Below are 26,626 nucleotides of genomic sequence, written 5' to 3'. Positions count from 1 at the left end.
GGTAAGAGCATCAATCTTACTCTCCAACTTCTTCGTGTACTCAGCTGCTCCTACATCATGAACACCTCTAACAACTATGGCATCACTCCTTGTGCCAAATTGTTGAGAATTTGAAGCCATGTTCTCTATTAATTGTCTAGCTGCAGCTGGGGTTATGTTACCAAGGGCACCACCACTTGCAGCATCAATCATATTTCGATCCATGTGGTGCAAGCCTTCATAAAAATACTGCAGGAGGAGATGTTCAGAAATCTGATGGTGTGGACAGCTTGAACAGAGATTCTTGAACCTCTCCCAGTACTCATAAAGGGTCTCCCCAGATTGCTGCTTGATGCCAGAAATCTCCTTCCGTATGGCTGTTGTCCTTGAAGCAGGAAAGAACTTGGCAAGGAATAATCTCTTCAGGTCATCCCAGCTTGTGATGGACCTGGGTGCTAGGTAGTACAGCCAGTCTTTCGCATTACCCTCCAAAGAATGAGGGAAAGCCTTCAAGTATACATGGTCCTCTTGTACATCTACAGGCTTCATGGTGGAACAGACGACATGAAACTGCTTCAAGTGTTTGCACGGGTCCTCACCTGCAAGACCATGAAACTTTGGCAACAAGTGTATCAAACTAGTTTTTAGCACATATGGAACCTCCTCCTCAGGGTATTGTATGCATAAACTATCATAAGTGAACTCTGGTGCAGTGAGCTCACTCATGGTTCTCTCATGAGGTGGAGGAGGTTGAGCCATGTTATCAGTATGAAAATGCTCAGAATATACAGTATGCTCAGAATGCAAAGAATGAGGAGTGTCAGGAATGTGATGAGAATCAGAAGAATCAGGAAATGTCACTGAATATTCAGCATGCAAAGATGGATTCCTAGGATGCCTACTTCCTCTGTGGAATGTCCTATCAATCTCAGGGTCAAATGGTTGTAATTCACTTGGGTTTCCCCTAGTCATGCACCAAAAAGCACTAATTGTAGTGATATTGGCATAACAAAGGGTATAACTACAAGTATACTCAAACGACCTCCAAATGACTTGAAAATTGGTAGGATATTCCTTTGAGTGGTCAAACAGAAGCACAAAAAAAATCAGATCAAAACTCAAAGCACAAGTATTTTTAACAATTTTTCAAAAGTGGAAAAAATGAAGAAAAATCACAAAAAACATTGCTGAAATGTAGAAAATGGCATTTTCTGGAGATTCTGAGTTTGCAAACCGGCGAGGCGGGCTCTAACAAGGTGGGAAATCAAATTCTACCCCAAATCCATATAAAATAATAGTGATTCTGATAACCAGAGCAAAAGTTATGGTCCTTTGAAGTTTCACTAAAAATTAGTCCAAAAATTTTTTGAATCTCTTAACTCAGACCATACCAACTGCTCTAGCTATTTTTCCTATCAACTTCAACGTCTTAGAAGTGGGGGAAAAAAATTTCAAGTCAAAACAAGCTCCGTAGCTACCAAAACAAAAATCCAGAAGTTAAATGCCAGATTCGGACACTATTCAAACACTATTCACTACTACAATTGACACTATTCATGCGCGCCGCGACACTATTCACTACACTACACAGAAACACACAGGAATGGAAACAGGCACTGAACTTAACACAACATTAACATCACAATGAACATATACCAACTCAACCACACTTGAACTACACACACCAAAACACAAAACACAAACACACTGGAAATTTTACTTTGAACGAAACGATTGGTCCCCGGCAACGGCGCCAAATTTGATAGAGGTCGTACCCCACCAAATTAAAACATATTAAATGCAGTACATGAAAGTGAACCAAGTCGTCTCCCAACGACCAATATTTTCATTCAAAGCGAATTTTCCAGATGAACACAACAATAAAACACAGGGGGGGGTTTGGCAGATTCACTCAACTTTGCTAAATTCTAACAAAAACACCAAAACTGAATTAAACACAGAATTCAAAATGTATTGGTTCCTTGATTCCACTGAAAATCCACCAATCACAGGTAACTAAATCAATTCTCTTATCCAATTTACTCTCATGAAATCTGAATTAATCAACTATGTGAAAATTAACACAGCTTCATTACGCCATTAAGCATAGCACACATCCTTCTTTCAATTTCACACACTCACACACAGATTAAGCAACTATGGCCAAAACCCGAACTCACTAAGCATGACAAGGATTCTGAAATTGTGGAAAACATAAACTCATGATTAAGCATCACAAATTTCATTTCATTCAAAGCTACGAAATTGAATAGGATGAAGAGAAATTAGGAATTGGAGTGCACTGCAAAACATCAACCTCATGGTTTCAAATCAGTTTCTCCAAGGAACCAATACGAAAAACTTAGCTAGACATGGAAAATGGACAATCACCCACTTCGAATCTGAAACAGAAATTGCAATTCAACCGTTCAAATGACTTCAAATTGATATTGAAAGCTTAAAATGGTGCAGCAAACGAAATGGGCAAGGGATAAGAGAAGAACAACAAAAACAGCCACCAAAAACGAAAATGCTTCAATATAAATGCTACCCAAACGGTAGAAAACGTTAATACAACTTCAATGTGCTGTCCAAGACTCGTAAAACGTGAAAAACCAATGGAAAACGTGAAAAATTCGTGTGTGCCACCATGGGTCACCTTCCAAAACTTTAAAACAACAAAAATGGAGGTTTTAGAGAGTGGAGAGGAAGAAGGAGCGGCTGGCCTCCTTTCATGCAGACCTAATTCGTGGTCATATCACCCTTGCCACTCATAATTACAAAACTGCCACTCTGCCACTCAGATTTACAAAAATGCCACTCTGGGCCTCAAATGTTGACCCATTGACTTTGCTGACGTGGAAATGACATGGAAATGATGTGGCAATGATGTGGAAATTCTCTTCAACTAAATATTAATGTCCAAGCTCCAAAATTTGCTTCACCCAAATACCTAAAAATAATTAAAAACAAAAATTAGGCCAAATAATGTGAAATTAGTCCAAATTCGGAACAGTGGCCCAATAAAGCCCAACAGATGAAAAACACTCTAATGATGAACAATTAAGCACTAATCAACTGTCTAATGGGTGCACAAAGGCTAGTGGAATAGAAGAAAATAATGACTCATCAGAGACTCACTGACCCTTTAGAGTTTCGGGATGCGATCCTTACTTGAATCCTTATCCTAATATATACACTACACGCCACCAGGAGATCTCCCCACGAGACTCATGGAATTACGCCTATCACACAACAAATTCATGTTTCATACCATATCCCCATCTTTATCTCAAAACATCTAATTCTCATTTCACCCAATAATCATGTGTAATTCATGCCATCACTCATACCAAACATACCAACCTCGTTCATAAAATCCAAGCACCCAAGTATATTCACGCACATCATATTTAGAAAGAATATTTTAAATGGTACATGCAACAAATCATTCAAACAGCCAGGAAAGCATGTCACACATTCGCAAACTCGCTCAGGCGAGACGCTGGCCTTACTGACGCAGCGGGTTCTCGCCCAGGCGAGATAAGCAACAGGGGTTTTCACGAATTCTCGCTCAGGCGAGACCTCCTCGCCTGAGCGAGACAGGGCGTCGCTCAGAACATAGACTGGTCGCCTAGGCGAGTTCTCGTGGCAGTGAGCACTCTGATACTCTCGCCTAGGCGAGACGAGCTCGCTTGGGCGAGAATAACAGATCTCACCACTGTTCTACGCATGCAACCCAGAAACGAGCAACCAAACATCATACTTTTGATTTCCACACAAGCACAAACATTTTCCAGCTCATTTTATGCAACAACAGAAGGGAAAACAAGTACCTACAACGAAAAACGAAGAAAAACTAGCTTCCCTTACCTGTGTTTGAGAGCAAGAGAAACAAACAGGTCCAAAACTACAGGCACCACAGCTCCCGGAGCTAGAGCGGAGCTGAAACATGAAGGTCCGCACAAGCGAAGGTTAGGAGACCGAACCCTAATGTACCCAAAGCGCTCAACAGCGAAGAAAAGGGAAGAAGTAAACTGAAGCTCTAGAGTTCGACTTACCAAAAGTACCGGATGGGTTAGGCTAGCTTGGAGATGGAAGATGGTATGTGCCCTAGCTGAACTTTGCTTCGTAGAGGGAGACAAGGAGGAGCTCTGTTTCTGAAAAGGGAGGCCAGAGGCATTGAATGAGTTCAGAGGGGGGTATAGGGGGTCCCTTAGTGGGCTGGCCTTGGGCCCACGAACGGCTAGGCCCAACACTGAAAACACTAAAAAAAATGGGGCTTACATGGACAACCATTATAAAAGAAATAATTTTAAAAATTTATAGGTTAAAAATGGTATTTTGATCTCTTGCATATTTAGTAAACAGATATTAAAATATGAACTAAAATATGAACACTGGAAGAATCAGTCCTGGTATACGACAGACTTTGCCTTAAACCGTAAAGCAAAAGTAAACCCATTTGTTGACTTTCAATATTTCATGTTTTTCTTATTATTTTGAGTGCAAACCATTACTTGTGGTACATTACCAAAATCTTTTATTCAAATTGAGCTAAGTCATCAAATTAATGTAGTTCCTTTCCCTTGCTCAATTCAGAAAGAAAAAAAAAATGAGAAACATTTCCAAAACACCATACTCTATATTAATTCTCCTTTTGTTAGCAACAACGATTAGGATTGAAGGTCGGTATCTGACAGAACTGGTTTCAGACGGTGTTCACAAAGCTCAACACAACGAAACTTCTTACTTAATTCTGAAAGGAATTGATGATGAATCCTGTGAGGAGCAGTGTAAACAAATGTATGGGTTCTTGCCATGCACAGACAATGTTTTTGGCCATCTCTTTCTTATTTTGGTGTATGAGTATTTGCTGTTCCATGGAGAATCATATTTGGCTAAAGGAGGAGAACAAATCTTCAAGATTCTTGGCCCTGGTATCTTTGGTGCTAGTGCTTTTCACATACTTGCTGCCCTTCCAGAGTCCCTAATTCTTCTTGGTACGTCATCTCTTATCTTTTTCTTCCACAAACAAAACTAAATTCTTTTCTCATAAAGTAGCTTACAGGTAAAGTAGAAAGAAAAGGAACTAGAGATTCTGAGTTTTATTCCTCCATTAACATTTGAAAAATATAAGATTAATTTAGAAATGAGAGGTTGTAGATTCAACTTTTATACTAACAAAATATTAATATTTTACTGATTAAAAAGAAAAAAAAAATATTCTTCTGCTTCTGTGTGCCACCATGTTACTTTACTTGAATTAAATAGATGCATGACGCAGTTGCAGATGCATATGACTATATCAGAACTGGAAAAATTATATATATATATATATATATATATATATATATATATATATATATATATATATGTATATGTATATGTGTTTGTGATATGAGCTTGCGTGAGGGATTGTGACTTTTCCTTTTGAAATTGTCTTGCACCAACTGTTACCATAAAGACCAAGAATGCAAGTTGGACTTATGACTCTAGCTAATAAGGGATAATCTCAACCAACACAATCATTAAATACTCATAAATTTTTTATTTATATATTGGTAGAATGAATAATTATATATTTAAGTGTTTGAACAAAGCTTTTATAGAAAAGTTTGTGTTAACTCGTATCGTACGTACTTAATTAGCATTTCATTGTTAATTTTGAAATTTTACTTGTAGTATATCATGAAAAAGAGTATGACTAATTATTTGTAAGACTTTTATGAGTGGATTATATTAGTATAATAACTTTCCAATTCTATATCCATATTCGTAGGAGCTATGTTACTTCTGTTTTATGTTCAGAAATTGGAGTTTTTAAAATATTCTTAGTTAAGTTAAATCATTTTATTTATGATTAAGAATTAAATTACTTTTTGAAAATACAAATTTCACTTTTCATCAATATCTCTGTATTTTATTTTTATTTTTGTTCATATTTTTAGGTTCATGAATAATGTTTCTATCATAATACGATTATTATATAACGTGTCAAAGAACACATAAATGACCAAATATATTTAAATTACAATTAATGAAATTGAGAATGACTATATAAATATTTAATAAATAAGTATTAAAATTATTATACACAGCCTAGTAATAATGGATTAATATAATAAATCATACTAAAATAAGTTCTTGAAATAATATTATTGTATGAACAGTTTGTGGAGTTGTGAGCAATAGGGAGATAGCAGAAGAATATGCCATGACAGGGATTGGGTTATTGGCTGGATCATCTATTTTGCTTCTAACTGTAGTTTGGGGAAGCTGTGTCATTGTTGGAAGACAAGAATTTGAACATCATTCTCCTGCTGCTAACTCTCACCACAAAACTCTTAAAGCCTTCTTCACTGGTTTGTTCCACTTTTCTATAACTTTTTATATTCTAACTCTTATATTTTAAATTGGACATTAATTTAAAATTGATATTTTAAATTTGTCACTCCATTCTAACTCATTATATTAATTTGCTTTTACCAATTCAAAATTAAAATAAAAAAATTGTTTTAAAAAATGATTTTACTTTTCATCAAGATTTTTCTATGAAACTAAGAAATCTGAAGGCAATAACTTCTGTGGGGTCTTTCTACATTAAATTCCTCTTAAAAGTAAGACAAAAAAAATCATCAAATAAGTGGTTGAGAAAATTATCTCTGCACAATATAGACTCTTTCTTTTCGTTCAATTACACATATCAGATTAAAATTTCGCTCAACTCTCTTATTTATATAAAATTGATTTTATATATAAAAATATCAAATTAGTTATAGCATATTCATAATAGATTATGTAAAGAACAAACTCATGACAAAGCAATTTAAAATATTGTTAGTGAGTTAGAAGTAAATAAGTAAATTGATTAAAAAAAAATTTTAAATCAAACATGTTTATCTCTTAAATTTAATTTATTTCAGATTTACATTTTTAACTAAACAATTTTTATGTTACCTTATTTTCATTTCATTTTCTCTTTCACACTCCCAATTCATTTTCTTTGTTCTCTTCTGACAAAAAAGGAGATAGTTAAAAAATTGATTAATATTTTTAATTTTAAAATAATTTCTAAAAGAAAATATTCTTTTATACAATAAGGATTCAACTATACAAGTATAATACAGTGTTAGTAACATTATGTAAAATATTTATTTTATTGATTTAACTATTATAGTTTTGTCTTATATCAGTATAATTATTCATCTTCAATTTTATTAAAATTAAACAATTAGTATACAATGATAAAAACCATTCATATTTTAGAATAGAAATATACATTTTCGTTCATATAAACGAGATATGTAATATAAAAAATTATATATATATATATATATATATATATATATATATATATATATATATATATGCAAAAGAAAAATTTAATCTAATAATCTCTAATGAAGAAAAAAAAACATGGAATCAAAATACTTTAAACAATATTGTTTTATTAGATTCAATATTCTTATATTGCTTAAGAGTGACGTCAAGGTAATTTAAATATATCTTCCTACTTCAATCTCATTTTAAAGACAAAATTACGAAGGAATTTTAGACTCCAAAGAAATATCTCAGATATGGTGATCTAAACTCATACACGCCTAATAAATGGTGTGTCCATGTGTCTGACACATATCGGATATCGAGACGAGTACGACACTCATATGACACTATGACACATATCAGTGAAATGTCCATTCTAAAAGACTTTTTTTTTTGTCTCTGATATATGATTTTGACATGACTTCAACGCAATGTTAATAACCACAAATACAATGATTTTCTGTAAAAATCCAAAAATGTTAACTTATTACATAAGTTTTTATTATGATTATACAAAGAATGAACAAATATTATATGATCATTACTTTTCACTTTTTGGATATTAGATAGATAGATTATATTCATTTTTGTATTAACTAACAATGTGTTTAGATTATTATATTTGACTAATTTTGTTTATAGATGATTTTGAGTATGTAAATACATAATAATCTAGTATATGTTAGGAACAAGACAATAAAGGACAAAATAAAGGAGAGAAAACTAAATGACACAAGGATTTAATGTGGTTCAACGTACAATGTGTATGTCTACGTTCACGACTACACTAGGAAATATTTTATTTTTGTGTGTATATCAAGTTTTACATAGGGTTACTTATATAGCAAAATAGAGAACCACATCTCACAATACTAAGCGATGTAGGAAATCAAGCTCCATAATGCTAAAAATATATAGATTCATGTCCCCGTGTCCTACATTTCGGAGACTACACATGTCGAAGTGTTTTTGTCCATGTCGTGTCCAATGTCCATGTCAGTATCCATGCCACATAGATGATTATTAACCATAAAGATGTCATCTTAATGGACTTGAGGTTGGAACATTAAAACTATCTGCGAAGAACAATAACACTTTTAGTCCTCGATGAGAGGGTCATTACGCTACACCCTTACAATATTATTTCAATGGACTTGAAGTTGGAACACAGTGTTATTTAATAAAATTATATTGTTTTTATTTCATATATATATATATATATATATATATATAATTAAGATAGTAAAAAATCATACTAGATAATGTAGTGTGTTGTAAAATCATATGTATATTGTAAAAGATAGGAAAAGTGTTACTCCCTCCCAACATTATTTTTAATAAAATCTATTATCTATTAATTATGATAAGTTGGCTACTCTTCATCTTAAACCTACGTATTCAAGATCAATTCAAAATCCTATTAATAACTATAATGAGCTTGTGTAGTTTATAGTAGCATTTGATGTCTAAAAGGTGGAATTTTCTTGATACTATTAAGAGAAATTTGTATTAATGGTACACTTGTTGATTTTGTGCCTGAAAAATGTTACCTTTGGTGGATGTGAAGGTTACGGCATTACAACGGATTTGGAAACCAGTTACACCGCAAGAATCATGGTGTGCTCAGTGGTGCCATTTGCAATCATGCAAATCCCAAAGTTATTCCATTTCTCTTCTGAGCTAAGAAACGTCACCTTACTAATTGCTCTCATTATTACCACCGTTTTTCTCTTCCTCTACTTCGTTTACCAGGTTTGTCACTTTTCATTTTCCTCGTGGTAAATGTTCATCAATAATGTTCAAGTCAGTGTGGCATAAACATCATATATTGTGACATCTCTGATATCAAACCTATGACAATTGAATGATATCCTAAACACAAATTATGTCATGTGTTATATCTTATTGTGTGATCTTATTCCTCTGAGTAATTTAATTAATTGCATTAGTGGCTATTTAACCTGCAGATTTTTGAGCCATGGGTGCAGAAAAGAAGACTAGAATATGTGAAACACGATCATTTAATATTGAGAATATTACAAGACGTTCAGAAGAACACCCTGCAAAGGATCTTCACAAGGAACGGGACTCCAAATGTGAGTGCCATAAGGTGAGATTTCGAAGAACTGCAACTTTGAAAGTTTGACCTGTGACAAGCTATTTATAGGCACAACACTCTGCAGGAGATTATATAAGGAAATAGATCAAGATGGGAGCAGTGGTATATCAGCTTCAGAAGTGAGAGATCTTCTGCTCAAAAACAAAGTTACTGAAACCAATTTCGATGAGGAGAAAGAAGTAGAACAGGTGTTACAAGTTTTTGACCTGGATGGTGACAAAAGAATTAGCAAAGAGGAATTTGTTAGTGGCTTCACAAAATGGCTTCATCAAACGCAGCACGCTTTAGAGAAACAGTATTTTTCAAGGAAATCAATGAAAAATATATATCAGGTACATAGTATTGCACTGTGTCTTGAAGAAAAGTGTTAGCAGTATGTTTCAAACACATTTTAGTAGGAACTTCACTATAACGAGTATTGGAAACATTGACAGGTTTTTGGTCCATGGATTGAAAACAAAAGGAAAGAACGTGAAGGAAAGAAACAGCTTATATGTGAAATCTTGAAGCATGTTCAGAGTGATGTGGTTGGTAGCCTTCTCACAGTAGATGGAAAACCAGATGAACAAGCTATCAGAGGGTCCGTGTGATTTATTTGAACTTCTTGGCTGAAGCACAATACATTTTATTAGATGTCAAATCCATTTCAAAACCATTTCCTATTATTACTCTAACTAGGAGCACAACAAGTTCATAACATTGCCTCTGTGATCACCAGGTTGTTCGTGAAAATTGATCGCAATAGAGACAACTTCATTTCCCAATCTGAGTTAAAAGAACTAATCATGAACATCAAGTTTGTCAAAGCATCAATGGAAGTGGAAGAAGCAGTAGCTCTTGTCATTGAAGAACTTGACATTGATAACGACCGCATAATTAATGAGGAGGAATTTGTTGCTGGGTTTCAGAAATGGCTCAGCTCAACTTCAGCTCCAGCTCCAGTGTCACATTCTGAGTCTCAAGAAGATATGTATCAGGTAAATATATTCTCAATGCCCTTTGTCCAAAGTGAGCAATGTGACTTAAGACTCTTTGATTTTGTGCATACAAGACCTGGGAAGAGGTTGACATGGTGGTAGAAGAGAAGCAAAGTGAAGCAGTGGTTGAAAAATCAACATGGGCATGGTTTAAGGCCATTTCACATGTGGTGCTAGGAATTGCTATGCTATCAATTTTGGCAGAGCCTCTAACAGAAAGTGTGCACAACTTCTCTAACAGTATAGGACTTCATCCATTCTTCATGTCATTTATTCTAGTCCCCTTGGCCACAAATGCTAGAGAAGCAACTTCAGCAATCAAAGAAGCAAGCCATAAGAAACCAAGAACCACTTCTCTTGCCATTTCTGAGGTTAGCATATTCACCAATTTCATTCAATATATATGCATATATAAACCATTTTCAGAGGACTTGAAAACATTTTGATGATTTCAGATTTATGGAGGGGTGTTCATGAATAACATTCTTGGCTTCTTTGCAATCTCAGTTCTGATCTGTGTGGGACAAGTCACTTGGCAATATTCTGCAGAATTGCTGGTTGTTGCTATTGTTTGTTCTATAGCGGGCTTAACTGCAGGTTTTCGCAGCATTTTTCCTCTATGGTCATCATTTTTTGCAATCCTCTTGTACCCATTGTCCTTGGTTTTGGTTTTTGTACTTGACCAGGTTCTTCATTATAAGTAGCAACCTCTGACTGAAGTCTTGGACCAATTCAAAGAGTTCAACTTTTTAAGTTATATGACGTCGTAAAATGTGTTTATGTTAGGTTTCTAAAATTGATTTTTTGCGTAAAATTTTAAAAGAAAACTAACAGGACAATTTAATGAATTTCTATTCATTACGTAAATTACCTATTTTTTGCTATTCAAAATCAAGTATAGATTAACATAAACCCCTTAACGTAAAATTAAATATGTTAATGTTTATTTAAAATCATGTTGATAGGCTGATATTGGTGTTTTTGTCTTTCTACATATTTTCTTGTGAATCAGATACTAATTTCATTTAAAAATAATTTTTTGACAAACAAGTTTTTTTACAAAATTCACAAACTTATTAAATAGAATAATTTTTTATTATTTTTGGAAGTTACAAAAATAAAATTTTAAGATTTTATTTTACCAAAAATATTTGATTATGACAAAGTTTGTCAAAATATCATCTACCAGTTTTATCTGTGACACTGTAATTACTACTACTTATAAATTTTGACCTAGTGCAATTTGGATTTTTACACAAATAACATAATTTGTTAGAGTAGTTCAGAATTAGTTTTCCGAAAATGAATTCTAAATCTGATTGAGTGATATTTTCTTAAAATATCGGGACTGAACATTTTTTTTTTTAATTTTGAGGTTTTTAAAAATATTTCTAAAACAATTTCTTTAAAGAATGATTTTTTAAGAAAGACTTATCTAGAAAAATAAGTATATAAAATATAACAATTCAGAAAATTCATTTTTAAGAAATATTTATTTACAAAAACATATTTTTTAAACAATAACTATTTAAAACATATGTAAATAAGAAAAAATTATTAAAAAAAAAAGAATTTAAAAAATATTAAAATTCTTTAGATAGTTTATATTATTGATTTACAAATAATAAATATAAAAATTAAAATATTGATAAATGAAACAACTACTTTTTCGAATAGTTTTTATGCAAAGAAAAATAATAATTTATAGAACTCCTTTTTTTAAGTGATATTATTCTTTTTTTTATCTACGATAAATGTTAAAACTATATAAATTAGAAAATTAAAATTAGTTTGAAATTTGTTTTCATAGGATTTATTTTATATAATTGCATTAAAGTATATTCATAAATTCATCTAATAATATTTGAAAGTAAGTAAATTAAAAGTATATAAAAATAAATTGACTAAAGAAGTATTTGAGCAACAGTAATTGAAATTTTACTTAATTTTAATACGGAAGTATACTAAATCGGATGAACATAAATATAATTGAAATGAATTGAATAAACATCTAGTCAAACATACAATGCTATAGCAATGCTTATTTACGACGGCTAACCAAAGCTTATAAAGATGGTTACAAATTCGTCATTGATTAAGTCATCATTAAAAGTAACAAACAACAACGATGATTTTATAATTGTCGTCATTATTAACTAATACGACGATGGTTTGAAGAGTCGTTGTTGAAATAGGAACGGGAACAATATGGATTTGAACATGGACCAGAAGCACAAAGTGTAACCACGATAGTTTTGGCACCAATCGTCGTGGATAAGACTTCTTTTAATGACAATTATAGTCATAACTGACGTTAATTAGTGCTTTTTTTTAGAAAGTCAGCTTTGTTTAATGTCTTATCCGAACCTGTAATTTAGAAAAACAAACCCAATCCAAAAATAGAATTTCAATTTAGAGAAAGTTTCAATCCAGACAAAGTTTGAATCTAAATAGTTCAATCAAAGTTACAAATAACTTATATGACAACATAAGTCTAAACTATCTCTAAGTGTCACTAAATCTAACTCTCATTAACTACATATAGAAAGTACTTTGCCCACGCTTTTGAACATAAGCTATTGTTCCTAGGGTTGGCAATGCGGGCCGGTCCGCACAACGCGGGCTGACCCGCCCTGCCCCACACACTTTATGTGGGCTGAAAACATTGACCCGCCCTGCATACTCCTTGGCCCACGGGCCCGCCAGCGAGCCCGCTTTTTTTTTAATTCTTTTTAATTTTTTTATTTTATTTTTATGATAAAACTTTCAATGTTTAAAAATTGAGAAACTTTAAGAAGTTCACAAAATTAAGTAAAGACTTTGGGGAATTAGATGATAAATTGATAATTTAACATTTTCATCATATTCATACTATGGCATACACAATGTATTTTTTAAATTTTAGCACATTAAAAATTACATAATACTTGTCTTTTCTAGTTATACAAGAATTTGAAACGTTAATGCAAGAGTCCATAAAATAAGTAATTAATATACACAAGTGCAAGTTTTTTTTTAAATTTTATGCGGGCTTGCGAGTCGGCCCGCGCAGGCCGCATACCTATGCGGGCCTACGGGCTCACTATCCTGGCCCGCCCCGCATTTTTTCTGTGGGCCTGCAGGCCAGCCCGACAGGCCAAGCCCTAATTGCCACCCTTAATTGCTCATAAATCCATTGGACTTGGGTCATTGAATTTCTGCAAAAGTGTTGGAAAAATTAATAGCAATACATATGTAAATTAGGTTAAGTTAAAATTAGTACATGAAATAAGTTAGTATATTATCTCATCCCAACCACTTTCATAATTGCCTTGAACAATTGTTGTCATCTATTGCATCACATAATAGCCACACTCAAATCTCCGAGTTTGTTTATTACACTACAGTGGCAATAATTCTATTTAGTTATAAATACACATGATAATACTAAATAAATGAATGACATATATAGTATAAGTATCCGGAGGGAAATCCAAGTGACCCTTTTAGTATTGACAATCGATCTACCACTTAATATACTTTGTCCATTAAAAGCACTAAAGTTAAAATAATCAATACAAAACATGAGATTATATATTCAAGATTAATGTATAAATGAAGGCATTTATTGAAAAAAACTTACGTATTAATTATGCTCTTCAAATAGAGGGGATGAGGTCTATGACAAGAGCAAAACCATATAGCGGTACGCTCTGGCACAGATACAACAAGCAATTGCCAATGACAACTGCAATGAAAATTAGTTTAAATACCTCAAATTTTATTAATACAAAATTTAGACCTTATGAAATGAAAAATAAGGATATAGTTGCATATATATATATATGGAGCAATGAAAATCTTTTTATTTACTGCATTATGGAATTTTGGATGTATGTTTTTGGTCCAGGGTTCCTGCTACCCATTGGAGTCATGAAATGAGGGTTTATAAACCCATATATGTCATTTTTTCCCGCTTGCATACTCAAACCATGCAAGTACCTAATTTAATAATGAAGACACACATTTAATATCTAAGAAGGAAACGATTAAAAAATGATTTAAAAATGATTCACTTACATCATATATATTGCAAAATAGACACATTTAAGTCCTTTGCGCTTGATATGATCTCCATCAAATCACTTTTATATATGTACAACGACAACTCACTTTCTCTGCCAAAAACATTGGCATTCCAAGGAATAGAAGCAACATTTGTACTCATGCTTGTAGTATATTCCACTAATGTCCATATTGGATGCTCAATTTTTTTTTATACGTGTAACTCTGGTTCATCTTGCTACAAACAAAAACAAACATAATATTAATTAGGAAAAATTATATACTACATATGAAAAAATATTATTGCATATACAAACCCATTCAATATGTGGTGTCATCCTCAAGACATGTTTCATCCAAGCGATGAAGGTTCCCATTGCTTGTGATACAATATCAACCTTTGATTTCGGTATTGGAATTGAAGTATCACCATAACATATTGTCTCTACCATAACCTTTACTAAGTGAGAGGGGAGACATTCCCCATGTAACAGGGTTGAACCTTCAAAGCACTTCCCATGGCGACCAACTGAGGTGGAGATACATAATCAACCAATGTGTACATCTCACATTGGGAACCGAAATCAATGTCACCCCCTGTTTCAATTGCAACCGAACAACTTCCTTTTGTATTGACTCTAGCGACACCATGAGAAAGGTCAGGTTCTACTATATTGGGAAACTTTTGTGACACTAGTAAGGTCTCTAGCCGCTTGTCAAATGCTTCCATCATCGATTGCCGCTCTAAACTCATCTCCTCTTGCTCTTGCCTTATCTGCTCACGTTCTTGTCTCATCTCCTCTCGTAGTTGTTGGGCCAAGTCTACTTTCATTTTCTGCAAGGCTTCCTCCGTATTCACATTAAATGATGAATGAGATTGGTGATGTGATGACTGTAAGACCCGGGAAAAATTAAATAATTAATTAAGTAATTAAGTGGATAAATGTGGGTAAGGGGAACCTTTAAAGTAATAAATGCGGAGTGTATGACATGGAAAAGTACTAGCTCATGTGGTTGAAAGTACTTCTATTGTGTGAAAGGACTTGGGTTCGAGTCCTATGTATGCTAACTTTTTTGTGTGTTATTAAATTTGTATTATTTTGTGTATATTAAAACGTGTTGTGGGTTTTATGATTATTGAATTGTATTAGTTAGTATGAAATATGAATTGGTTGCATTGGTTAGGCATTGAGTTGGCTTGTGCATGGATGTGGGTTCAAACCTTGGGAGACCCAAAGGAAACTTCATTTTTTTGTCATTTTTGGTCTTCATTTGAAGTTGAAAGGTTAAGGAAAAGCCTAGCAGAAGTATCAGTTAGGGGAAGCTGGAAAGCAAGCCAATTAGTGAGCTTGAATGGTCATTTTTCCCCTCTTAATGCAGTTTTTCGTTTAAGGTTTTTACTCACCATTAAAACACCACTAGAGAGCCTAATTGTGAGGGAAAAGAAAGTTTTCTGCAGAGGGTATTGTGAGGTAGACACAGAGTACGAAATTCAGTGAGGAACTAAGGGTGTGGGTGAATCAGTGGGGGCTGAAGTGAGAAAAGGCAAGGGAGATCAATTGGAGCAAGGAAAGAAGTAGAAGAATATCGGGGAAAGTTTTAATCCAGGTTAGGGGAGCTTTTACTTGTGTTTTGACAATAATCGTATGTTTTCATGCTTTATTGGATGGTTGCAATGTGTATTTTGAGTTTGTGTCGAACTCTGTTGAATTTCTGGAAATTTCCAGAAACCGCCTGGCGGGGTTGAAGGACCGGCAGGCTGCTCATGCCACGAGCGCTTGTTTTTCTGAGTTTTGATATGCACCGCCTGGCGGCTAAGGGTAGCCCGCCAGGCGACACGAACTGGGTCACCCAGTTTCCTCTGATTTTTGGGTATTTTCACGGTGTGAGAGGCTTGGGAGAGGTTCTTGTAATACGAATGTCATTGGTATGGTAGATTGTTATCAGAAAATTAGTAATTGGTGGATTACGCATGAATTTTAATTGAAGTGGGGATTTAGGGTTCATGAATGATTAGAATAGGAAAATGGGGATGATCGCTGTGATTAGTCATCTTGATGGAAAAATGGGAGTGAAAAGGAATTAGGGTATGAAATCTGAATATTGGGTGATGTGTAATCATGTTAGACTTAATGCAAACTGAATTGGGGGTGATTGCGAATACTGTGAGTGCTGGAAAATGGGACAGATCACAAAACCTGGTAAGAACCGCCTGGCGGCTCTTGGGTGCCGCCAGGCGACACATTAGAGGCGAGGATGTTCTGGTGACGTGCTAAAAAAATGCGTTGTGGAAGGTTTCGGGGGAAAATTCTGGGGGATTCGGGTTAATAGTCAGTAAATTTCTTTCTTTGGAATTGAGTGAATATACCAACAGGTGAGGGCTAAGGATTAAGTTGAGGAATGACTTGGGGGTAACTGAAATCTGAAGAGATCAATGTACGATATACCTTATATTGGGATAAGTGGTGGACATACAAATTATACCAGAGGGCTTGTTCTTATATTGATTTATGCAATATATTGTAATGTGGTGATTAAGACTTGGGTTTAGACAATTGTGCATATTTCATTTTTGGTTTGATGCATGTATTGTAATGCTCTGAATGTATGTGTCCTGAAACATTGTGTAAATGGGAGTCTATTAAGTCTTGTAAAAAGGACCAAAAACCAGTAACATTGCGCTACTGGTATAGCGCCTGGCGGTGCGGGGTGTATCGCCTGGCGGTAGAGTGAAAACCAGTGGCAGTGGTCACTGTTAGCGCTAGGCGCCTGGTGGCAGGGTGGTCTCCGCCAGGCGGTGACGGAAAATTACGGGTCCTGTCTGGGCCGTATCGCCTGGCGGTGGGGATGTGACCGTCGGGCGGTTTCCAGTCAGTATCCGCCTAGCGGTGTCTAGGCGATACCAGGCGATTTGCATGGCTGTATAATTGTCTTCTTTTGCTTGATTAGTGGACTTGAAGGAATAAGTTCGCTTCTTTGTGCTTGGGCTTGATGGCTAAGTCCAATAGGGGTCTGGGATGTGCTTGAACGATTGAACGCATGATGGGCATGGAACTAGTTGAGTTCCCGTCGGCTACTATTGGGCGAGGAGTCCTTAGTATGGTGATTGCATGCGTTGGGCGCACGATGGGCAAGGAACTGTGATGTTCCCGTCGGCTACTATTGGGCGAGGAGTCCATAGTGTGGTGATTGCGTGCGTGCCAGGGTCCAAGTTATGTAAGCTTGGATGTGTTACTACAGGCGAGGAGTCTGTAGGGTTGGACTATGAGCAGGATTGGCTCGTAGGGTTGGACCACGAAAGGGATAGTTTCGTGGAAGCACAGTGAAAGTCCCAGGACTTGTTTTCATGCATGGGACTCAGGAAGAAATCTGAGATCAGGGTGGATAACTTGTAATTAACACATATCTGTAAATTTTTATTGGGATGGGTATCATATTTAATTTGTTTAATATGCATAGCTCACCCTATCTGTGTGTGCATGGCGATGATCGGATGATTCGTTATCCGGGAGCAGATGATTTGACAGGTGAGCCAGGAGACGCTTGAGACCAGAGAGCGGGATGATATGGGCTTTTTGAAGATTTAAAGTTTTTGATGTATTTATGTTTCGGAACATTAGCCGATTTGGCTTTTATGAGTTGTAATGTTTTAATTGAGAACAGTTGCAATGTTTTGATATTACGACTTTAAATTTCCCGCGTTTTGGAAATCTGCATAAATAAATGAGGAAAATTTTTATATTATCGTATTTAGTCTCATTTATTTAATTGTTTGTGATATTTTCAAAGTAATATTCCTTTGGGGATGTTACAGTTGGTATCAGAACAAAAGTTTCGAAAATGTTTTGAAAAACATGTTTTGGGGCTTTTGGGGAGTGAGCTTGCTAGGTGTGTGCATAATATTATGTGTGTTTAAATTTAAGGAGGTAAGATTGTGTTAAACTAATGGAATGATGTTTAACAGTTGAATATGTGGCGTATCCAAGCAATGGCAGCTAACAGAAGAAGAAGGAATGTTGGCGGTGCTGATGACATTGCAGAAGCCATTCATCGCATGGTGGATGCAATGCAACAACCTATTCCAGCACAGCCAAGAGTGACAATAGCACCAGCCAGAGTGCCAACCGTAGAGGATTTTTTGCGCCATAAGCCCGCAGAATTCATGGGTGGGGCCACCCCAGACGAAGCTGATGCCTGGCTTCGCAAGTGCGAAAAGATCTTTGGAGTGATGAATTGTGCTGATGAGCAAAAGCTGGCCTTTGCCGTGTACCTGTTGAATAATGACGTCGAGTACTGGTGGGCAGGCATGAAACAACAGATGCTGGTGAGGGAGGAGCTAGTAACCTGGGAGAATTTCCGAACTCGCTTTTTAGAAAAATATTTCCCAGATACTGTTAAGCAGGACAGGGAAGCAGAGTTCTTGGCTCTACAACAGGGAAACATGTCGGTGCAAGAATATGTTAACAGATTCGAGCAATTGGCAAGGTATTATTCCCAGGCAATTACTGAAGAGTGGAAATGCCTTAAATTCGAGTGGGGGCTCAAACATGAGTTAAAGAAGGTGGTCACGCCTCTGAGAGAAAGAAGGTTTCCAATCTTGGTGGAACAAGCCAAGAGTGCAGAGTACCTAGAAAGAGGGCCGAACCCAGCAAGTCGACATCAGAAGAATATCGCAGAGGCAAGACAGATGAAGAAACCATATAGTCGACCCCAGACTTCTCAGGGCCCTATGTGTTACCAGTGTGGTGGGTCCCATTTAAAGAGGAATTGCCCTCAGATAACCGGTGGGGTAGGAGGATCAGGAGATCGTCGCAAATGCTTCATATGCGACAAGCCGGGCCACTTTGCCAATAACTGCCCGGAGAAGAAGAGTATCGGGGTGAAAAAGCCAACAACATCCCCAGCTGAGAGAGCTAGAGCAGCAGGAAGGGTGTTCGCTATGACCTCCACGGAGGCTACCCAGTCAGGTAACCTTATTCTTGAGCCCTGTGTGTTAATTGGCCAGTCAGTTTTGGTGTTGTTCGACTCTGGAGCAACACATTCCTTCATTTATAATGCTTGTGTGGGGAGACTGAATTTGGAGAAATGTGATTTGGGATGTGAGTTGCTGGTGTCAACTCCTTCCTCAGGTCAGGTAGCAACCAGTTCAGTCTGCGTGGGGTGTGTGATGGAAGTGGCAGGTCGCAGATTCAAGGTGAACTTGGTGTGCTTGCCTCTGGAGGGACTGGACGTAATATTGGGAATGGACTGGTTGTCCAATAATCACGTCATAATTGATTGTGGACGACGCAGTTTGGTATTCCCAGAGCAGGAAGGGTTAGAGTTGATCTCAACTCAAGAAGCCGTGAGAGCGCTGCAAGAAGGGGCCACATGTTTTATGGTGATGGCTAAACCAGAAAAGAAAAGCGCATTGGAGATGATCCAGAATATTCCTATTGTCAATGAGTACGCAGATGTATTTCCGGATGAAGTACCGGGACTGCCCCCAAGTCGAGACATAGATTTCTCTATCGATTTAGTTCCTGGTGCAGGTCCGGTATCCATGACGCCGTACAGAATGGCACCTGCAGAATTGACAGAACTCAAGAAGCAAATAGAGGATCTACTTGAGAAGAAATTTATTCGGCCCAGTGCGTCGTCGTGGGGAGCTCCGGTATTACTAGTGAAGAAGAAAGATGGGAGCTCAAGACTTTGCGTTGATTACAGGCAGCTAAACAAATTAACAATCAAGAATAAGTATCTGTTACCGAGGATTGACGATCTACTAGATCAGTTGAAAGGGGCAGGAATATTCTCTAAGATAGACCTGCGATCTGGGTATCATCAGATCTTGGTGAAGCCAGAGGATGTACAAAAGACGGCTTTCAGGTCGAGGTATGGCCACTACGAGTATGTAGTGATGCCATTCGGAGTAACGAATGCACCAGCCATATTCATGGATTACATGAATAGGATCTTTCGACCTTGGTTAGATAAGTTTGTCGTCGTTTTCATAGATGACATACTTATTTACTCAAAGACTAGGGAAGAGCATGTTGATCATTTGAGGGTAGTATTGAAGATACTCAGGGATCATCAGTTGTATGGAAAGTTGTCCAAGTGTGAGTTTTGGCTGGACGAGGTACAATTCCTTGGGCATGTCATATCAGCCAAAGGCATTGCGGTGGATCCGGCTAAGATCGAGACGGTCCTTAAGTGGGAGAGGCCTAAGACGGTGACTGAGGTGAGGAGTTTCCTAGGCCTGGCAGGATATTACAGGAGGTTTGTGGAGGGGTTCTCAAAGAAAGTGAATCCATTGACACAGCTCACAAGAAAAGATCAGCCCTTCTCTTGGACTGAAAAGTGTGAGGAGTGTTTTGAGAACATGAAGAGGTGTCTGACTACCGCACCGGTGTTAGTGATTCCTAATCCGGAGAAAATGTTTGAGGTGTATTGTGATGCGTCTTACCAGGGACTGGGGTGTGTGTTGATGCAGGACAAGAGATCGGTCGCATATGTTTCTCGTCAGTTGAAATTACACGAGAAAAATTACCCAACTCACGACTTGGAGCTAGCAGCTATTGTATTTGCTCTTAAGTCTTGGAGACACTACCTGTACGGGTCTCAGTTCCAAGTTTTCAGCGATCACAAAAGTCTGAAATACTTGTTCGACCAGAAAGAGTTAAATATGAGACAGCGCAGGTGGATGGAGTACCTGAAAGACTACGATTTTGAATTGCTTTATCACCCGGGCAAGGCAAATGTCGTAGCTGATGCATTGAGTCGTAAAAAGATGCATGTCTCCTGCATGATGGTGAAGGAGTTGGAACTAATTGAAAAACTCCGAGACATGAACTTAGGAATGCAATTTGGTCGAGGGGTCATACGGTGCAGTATGTTGAAGGTTACTAATGACTTCTTGAATGAGATACGTGTGGCTCAGGGGCATGATATGGAGTTACAACAATTTAAAGGATGGTTGGGTACCGATAAAGGAAAGGATTACCATATAGGGGAAGACGGTATTCTACGTTTCAGAGGTAGGGTGTGCGTGCCTGGAGGACCCATGTTCAGAAGGGAAATTCTAAAGGAAGGTCATCAAAGTCGTCTTAGCATACATCCTGGTATGACTAAGATGTACAAGGATTTGAAAGAGTCCTTTTGGTGGAACGGAATGAAATCTGACGTGGCCGACTTTGTTGCTCAATGTTTGGTATGTCAAAAGGCCAAAATTGAACATCAAAGGCCGGGAGGTACCCTACAACCATTGGAAATACCTCAGTGGAAGTGGGACAGTATCTCCATGGATTTTGTGACACACTTGCCGAAATCGATCAGAGGTCATGACTCGGTCTGGGTAATTGTGGACAGATTGACTAAGTGTTCGCACTTCTTACCTATAAATCAGAAATGGTCGATGGATAAACTAGCAGAAACTTATGTACGAGAAGTAGTGAGGTTACATGGAGTGCCAGAAAGCATAGTGTCGGATCGGGATCCGAGGTTCATCTCACGGTTTTGGCAATCCTTGCAAGCAGCCTTGGGAACCCAATTGAGGATGAGTTCAGCGTATCATCCCCAGACGGATGGTCAGTCTGAGCATACTATACAATCATTGGAAGATTTGTTGCGGTCATGTGTGTTAGACCATCTGGGAAACTGGAACGATGTGTTACCTTTGGTGGAATTCACATATAATAATAGCTATCATGCTAGTATTGGAATGGCACCGTACGAAGCATTATATGGTCGTAGGTGTAGAACACCGCTGTGTTGGTATCAGGATGGGGAAGCCCTTATGCTTGGTCCCGAGTTTCTGCAACAGACAACTGGAAAAGTTAAATTAATCCAGGATCGGATGAGAGCCACACAGAGTCGGCAAAAGTCCTATGCTGATAAAAGAAGGCGGCCATTGGAGTTTGATGAAGGTGATCATGTGTTTCTACGGGTTACCCCAACCACGGGAGTTGGAAGGGTTCTAAAATCGAGGAAGTTGACACCGCGGTTTATAAGACCCTATCAGATTACGCGGAGAATTGGGCCGGCAGCCTACGAAATTGCCTTGCCACCTCATCTAGCGAACTTGCACAACGTATTCCATGTTTCTCAGTTGAGGAAATACGTTGCAAGTCCAGACCATGTATTAGAAGCTGATGATGTACAAGTGCGGGAAGATTTGACCATACCAGCTGGACCGGTTCGCTTCCTGGACTCTCAAGTCAAACATCTGAGGGGTAAGAAGATAAATACGGTGAAGGTGCTTTGGGATGAGGCGACTCAGGAGATGACCTGGGAGATGGAGGATCGCATGAAGTTATCCTATCCACATCTGTTTCTTGGTAAGTCTTGTTTTCGAGGACGAAAACTTTTGAAGGAGGGGGAAATGTAAGACCCGGGAAAAATTAAATAATTAATTAAGTAATTAAGTGGATAAATGTGGGTAAGGGGAACCTTTAAAGTAATAAATGCGGAGTATATGACATGAAAAAGTACTAGTTCATGTGGTTGAAAGTACTTCTATTGTGTGAAAGGACTTGGGTTTGAGTCCTATGTATGCTAATTTTTTTGTGTGTTATTAAATTTGTATTATTTTGTGTATATTAAAACGTGTTGTGGGTTTTATGATTATTGAATTGTATTGGTTAGTATGAAATATGAATTGGTTGCATTGGTTAGGCATTGAGTTGGCTTGTGCATGGATGTGGGTTCAAACCTTGGGAGACCCAAAGGAAACTTCATTTTTTTGTCATTTTTGGTCTTCATTTGAAGTTGAAAGGTTAAGGAAAAGCCTAGCAGAAGTATCAGTTAAGGGAAGCTGGAAAGCAAGCCAATTAGTGAGCTTGAATGGTCATTTTTCCCCTCTTAATGCAGTTTTTCGTTTAAGGTTTTTACTCACCATTAAAACACCACTAGAGAGCCTAATTGTGAGGGAAAAGAAAGTTTTCTGCAGAGGGTATTGTGAGGTAGACACAGAGTACGAAATTCAGTGAGGAACTATGGGTGTGGGTGAATCAGTGGGGGCTGAAGTGAGAGAAGGCAAGGGAGATCAATTGGAGCAAGGAAAGAAGTAGAAGAATATCGGGGAAAGTTTTAATCCAGGTTAGGGGAGCTTTTACTTGTGTTTTGACAATAATCGTATGTTTTCATGCTTTATTGGATGGTTGCAATGTGTATTTTGAGTTTGTGTCGAACTCTGTTGAATTTCTGGAAATTTCTAGAAACCGCCTGGCAGGGTTGAAGGACCGCCAGGCTGCTCATGCCACGAGCGCTTGTTTTTCTGAGTTTTGATATGCACCGCCTGGCGGCTAAGGGTAGCCCGCCAGGCGACACGAACTGGGTTGCCCAGTTTCCTCTGATTTTTGGGTATTTTCACGGTGTGAGAGGCTTGGGAGAGGTTCTTGTAATACGAATGTCATTGGTATGGTAGATTGTTATCAGAAAATTAGTAATTGGTGGATTACGCATGAATTTTAATTGAAGTGGGGATTTAGGGTTCATGAATGATTAGAATAGGAAAATGGGGATGATCGCTGTGATTAGTCATCTTGATGGAAAAATGGGAGTGAAAAGGAATTAGGGTATGAAATCTGAATATTGGGTGATGTGTAATCATGTTAGACTTAATGCAAACTGAATTGGGGGTGATTGCGAATACTGTGAGTGCTGGAAAATGGGACAGATCACAAAACCTGGTATGAACCGCCTGGCGGCTCTTGGGTGCCGCCAGGCGACACATCAGAGGCGAGGATGTTCTGGTGACGTGCTAAAAAAAAATGCGTTGTGGAAGGTTTCGGGGGAAAATTCTGGGGGATTCGGGGTAATAGTCAGTAAATTTCTTTCTTTGGAATTGAGTGAATATACCAACAGGTGAGGGCTAAGGATTAAGTTGCGGAATGACTTGGGGGTAACTGAAATCTGAAGAGATCAATGTACGATATACCTTATATTGGGATAAGTGGTGGACATACAAATTATACCAGAGGGCTTGGTAAAATTGCGCTACTGGTATAGCGCCTAGCGGTGCGGGGTGTATCGTTTGGCGGTAGAGTGAAAACCAGTGGCAGTGGTCACTGTTAGCGCTAGGCACCTAGCAGCAGGGTGGTCTCCGCCAGGCGGTGACGGAAAATTACGGGTCTTGTCTGGGCCGTATCGCCTGGCGATGGGGATGTGACCGCCGGGCGGTTTCCAGTCAGTATCCGCCTAGCGGTGTCTAGGCGATACCAGGCGATTTGCATGGCTGTATAATTGTCTTCTTTTGCTTGATTAGTGGGCTTGAAGGACTAAGTTCGCTTCTTTGTGCTTGGGCTTGATGGCTAAGTCCAATAGGGGTCTGGGATGTGCTTGAACGATTGAACGCATGATGGGCATGGAACTAGTTGAGTTCTCGTCGGCTACTATTGGGCGAGGAGTCCTTAGTATGGTGATTGCATGCGTTGGGCGCACGATGGGCAAGGAACTGTGATGTTCTCGTCGGCTACTATTGGGCGAGGAGTCCATAGTGTGGTGATTGCGTGCGTGTCAGGGTCCAAGTTGTGTAAGCTTGGATGTGTTACTACAGGCGAGGAGTCTGTAGGGTTGGACTATGAGCAGGATTGGCTCGTAGGGTTGGACCACGAAAGGGATAGTTTCGTGGAAGCACAGTGAAAGTCCCAGGACCTGTTTTCATGCATGGGACTCAGGAAGGAATCTGAGATCAGGGTGGATAACTTGTAATTAACACATATCTGTAAATTTTTATTGGGATGGGTATCATATTTAATTTGTTTAATATGCATAGCTCACCCTATCTGTGTGTGCATGGCGATGATCGAATGATTCGTTATCCGGGAGCAGATGATTTGACAGGTGAGCCAGGAGACGCTTGAGACCAGAGAGCGGGATGATATGGGCTTTTTGAAGATTTAAAGTTTTTGATGTATTTATGTTTCGGAACATTAGCCGATTTGGCTTTTATGAGTTGTAATGTTTTAATTGAGAACAGTTGCAATGTTTTGATATTACGACTTTAAATTTCCCGCGTTTTGGAAATCTGCATAAATAAATGAGGAAAATTTTTATATTATCGTATTTAGTCTCATTTATTTAATTGTTTGTGATATTTTCAAAGTAATATTCCTTTGGGGATGTTACAATGACCCTCCAAAGTAACTTCTAATTTCCACATCGTATCCTGCGGTATGAACCCGTCCAAGGTGTTCAGGTCGTCCAAGAGTAGTATTAGGAATGTTTTCTCGACCATGAGGATTGAAGGCACCCTAGGTCTACCGCTCAACTAGAGAATCCTACAACAAGGAAACATATATAATTAAAACATTTTCCTTGCAATTATAAGCTTAAAATTAAAACATAGAAACAAATTTACTTACAATTTGCTCAGCAACCCGCTGTGATTCATCAGAAGTCCATGTTCCCGATTTTTTTAGACGGACCTACTTCCATTTCTCATGCCTGGATGGTGGGGATGGAGGTTCAGGTGAATCTGCACTACCATCATCATCACCAAAAGCACAACGTGCCTTCCCCTTTTCGCTAATCATCTTTTGTTCAACTTTTGATAGCCACCACAAGAAAGCAAGTGCAGAGTCTCATTATGTTTGATGAACGTTTAGCAAGTGAACCAATTGTTAACGTAGTAATAAAATATCGTCCTCTAGAATTAACTCGTTGAATACTAGATTCCTAATTTATGTAATTTTGAGCAAATGAGAATCAATAAAATTACAAGCATAAAATTTAAAAAAAAACTTCAATCAATAGAAAAACTGTTAGAAGATTGATTTCGTACTCTTTCTTCTAGAGTACTACTCCTTTTAAATTGATGCAAGAAATGTAATCATCCACTTGAGTTTACTAAGAGTTGTTTTACCCCTAATCCCTTAATAGGTAAAATCTATTCATTGAATTCGAACCCCCAATTCCTTAGGTCAGTTTACAAAAAATTCAATAAAAGCATGAAAAATCAATAATCGTCTCTATTACAAACTAATAAGGTATGCCCAATTTCCCAATTGTGACATAACCTAACATGTCTTGTTTATAATCGCAAACAAACCCCAATTTCTCAATTGTGAAATTGCTCATAAATTAAACGATAAAACTATAAACAGAAACTGAGATGAAGAACATTAACAAAATAACAAATGTAAAGAGTAGAACCTATAATCCAAATTCTTACACCAATCCTCTAACAAAAAGGAAATTA

The 26,626-nt window shown here is 37.4% G+C and overlaps 1 protein-coding gene and 1 non-coding gene across 3 annotated transcripts; both read left to right on the top strand.

The window, feature by feature from the left end:
- The first annotated feature begins 249 nt into the window (after nt 1-249).
- Nucleotides 250-358, top strand: LOC146886468 (small nucleolar RNA R71). The gene has a single exon (XR_014995440.1). It is a non-coding gene; the product is annotated as a small nucleolar RNA R71 (small nucleolar RNA).
- A 4,154-nt stretch (nt 359-4,512) lies between these two features.
- On the top strand, nt 4,513-11,158 carry LOC114183798 (sodium/calcium exchanger NCL2-like). Of its 2 annotated transcripts, XM_028070937.2 has the most exons (9): nt 4,515-4,982; nt 6,153-6,344; nt 8,873-9,057; nt 9,273-9,415; nt 9,489-9,756; nt 9,859-10,004; nt 10,143-10,401; nt 10,476-10,772; nt 10,857-11,158. In XM_028070937.2, the coding sequence occupies exons 1-9, from the start codon at nt 4,595-4,597 to the stop codon at nt 11,103-11,105; spliced, it is 2,127 nt and encodes a 708-aa protein (XP_027926738.2). In that variant the 5' UTR covers nt 4,515-4,594; the 3' UTR covers nt 11,106-11,158. The 2 variants fall into 2 exon arrangements, with proteins under 2 accessions (XP_027926741.2, XP_027926738.2); XM_028070940.2 differs by lacking the exon at nt 6,153-6,344 and having other exon boundaries at nt 4,513-4,982.
- The last annotated feature ends 15,468 nt before the right edge of the window (nt 11,159-26,626 follow it).

Source organism: Vigna unguiculata, chromosome 5 (assembly GCF_037176805.1).
Source record: "Vigna unguiculata cultivar grain cowpea cultivar isolate G323 ecotype 2 chromosome 5, ASM3717680v1, whole genome shotgun sequence".
Classification (NCBI taxonomy): Eukaryota; Viridiplantae; Streptophyta; class Magnoliopsida; order Fabales; family Fabaceae; genus Vigna; species Vigna unguiculata.
The sequence above is the reverse complement of the archived record's forward strand: the minus strand, read 5'-3'. Positions and strand labels throughout refer to the sequence as shown.

What these genes read in the sequence shown, in the direction of transcription:
- LOC114183798 (XM_028070937.2), top strand. Translation starts at nt 4,595, where the DNA reads ATGAGAAACATTTCCAAAACACCATACTCTATATTAATTCTCCTTTTG. An exon ending in CCAAATGTGAGTGCCATAAG is followed by an intron (nt 9,416 to 9,488) that starts GTGAGATTTCGA and finishes AACACTCTGCAG; the next exon opens with GAGATTATATAAGGAAATAG. An exon ending in CAATGAAAAATATATATCAG is followed by an intron (nt 9,757 to 9,858) that starts GTACATAGTATT and finishes AAACATTGACAG; the next exon opens with GTTTTTGGTCCATGGATTGA.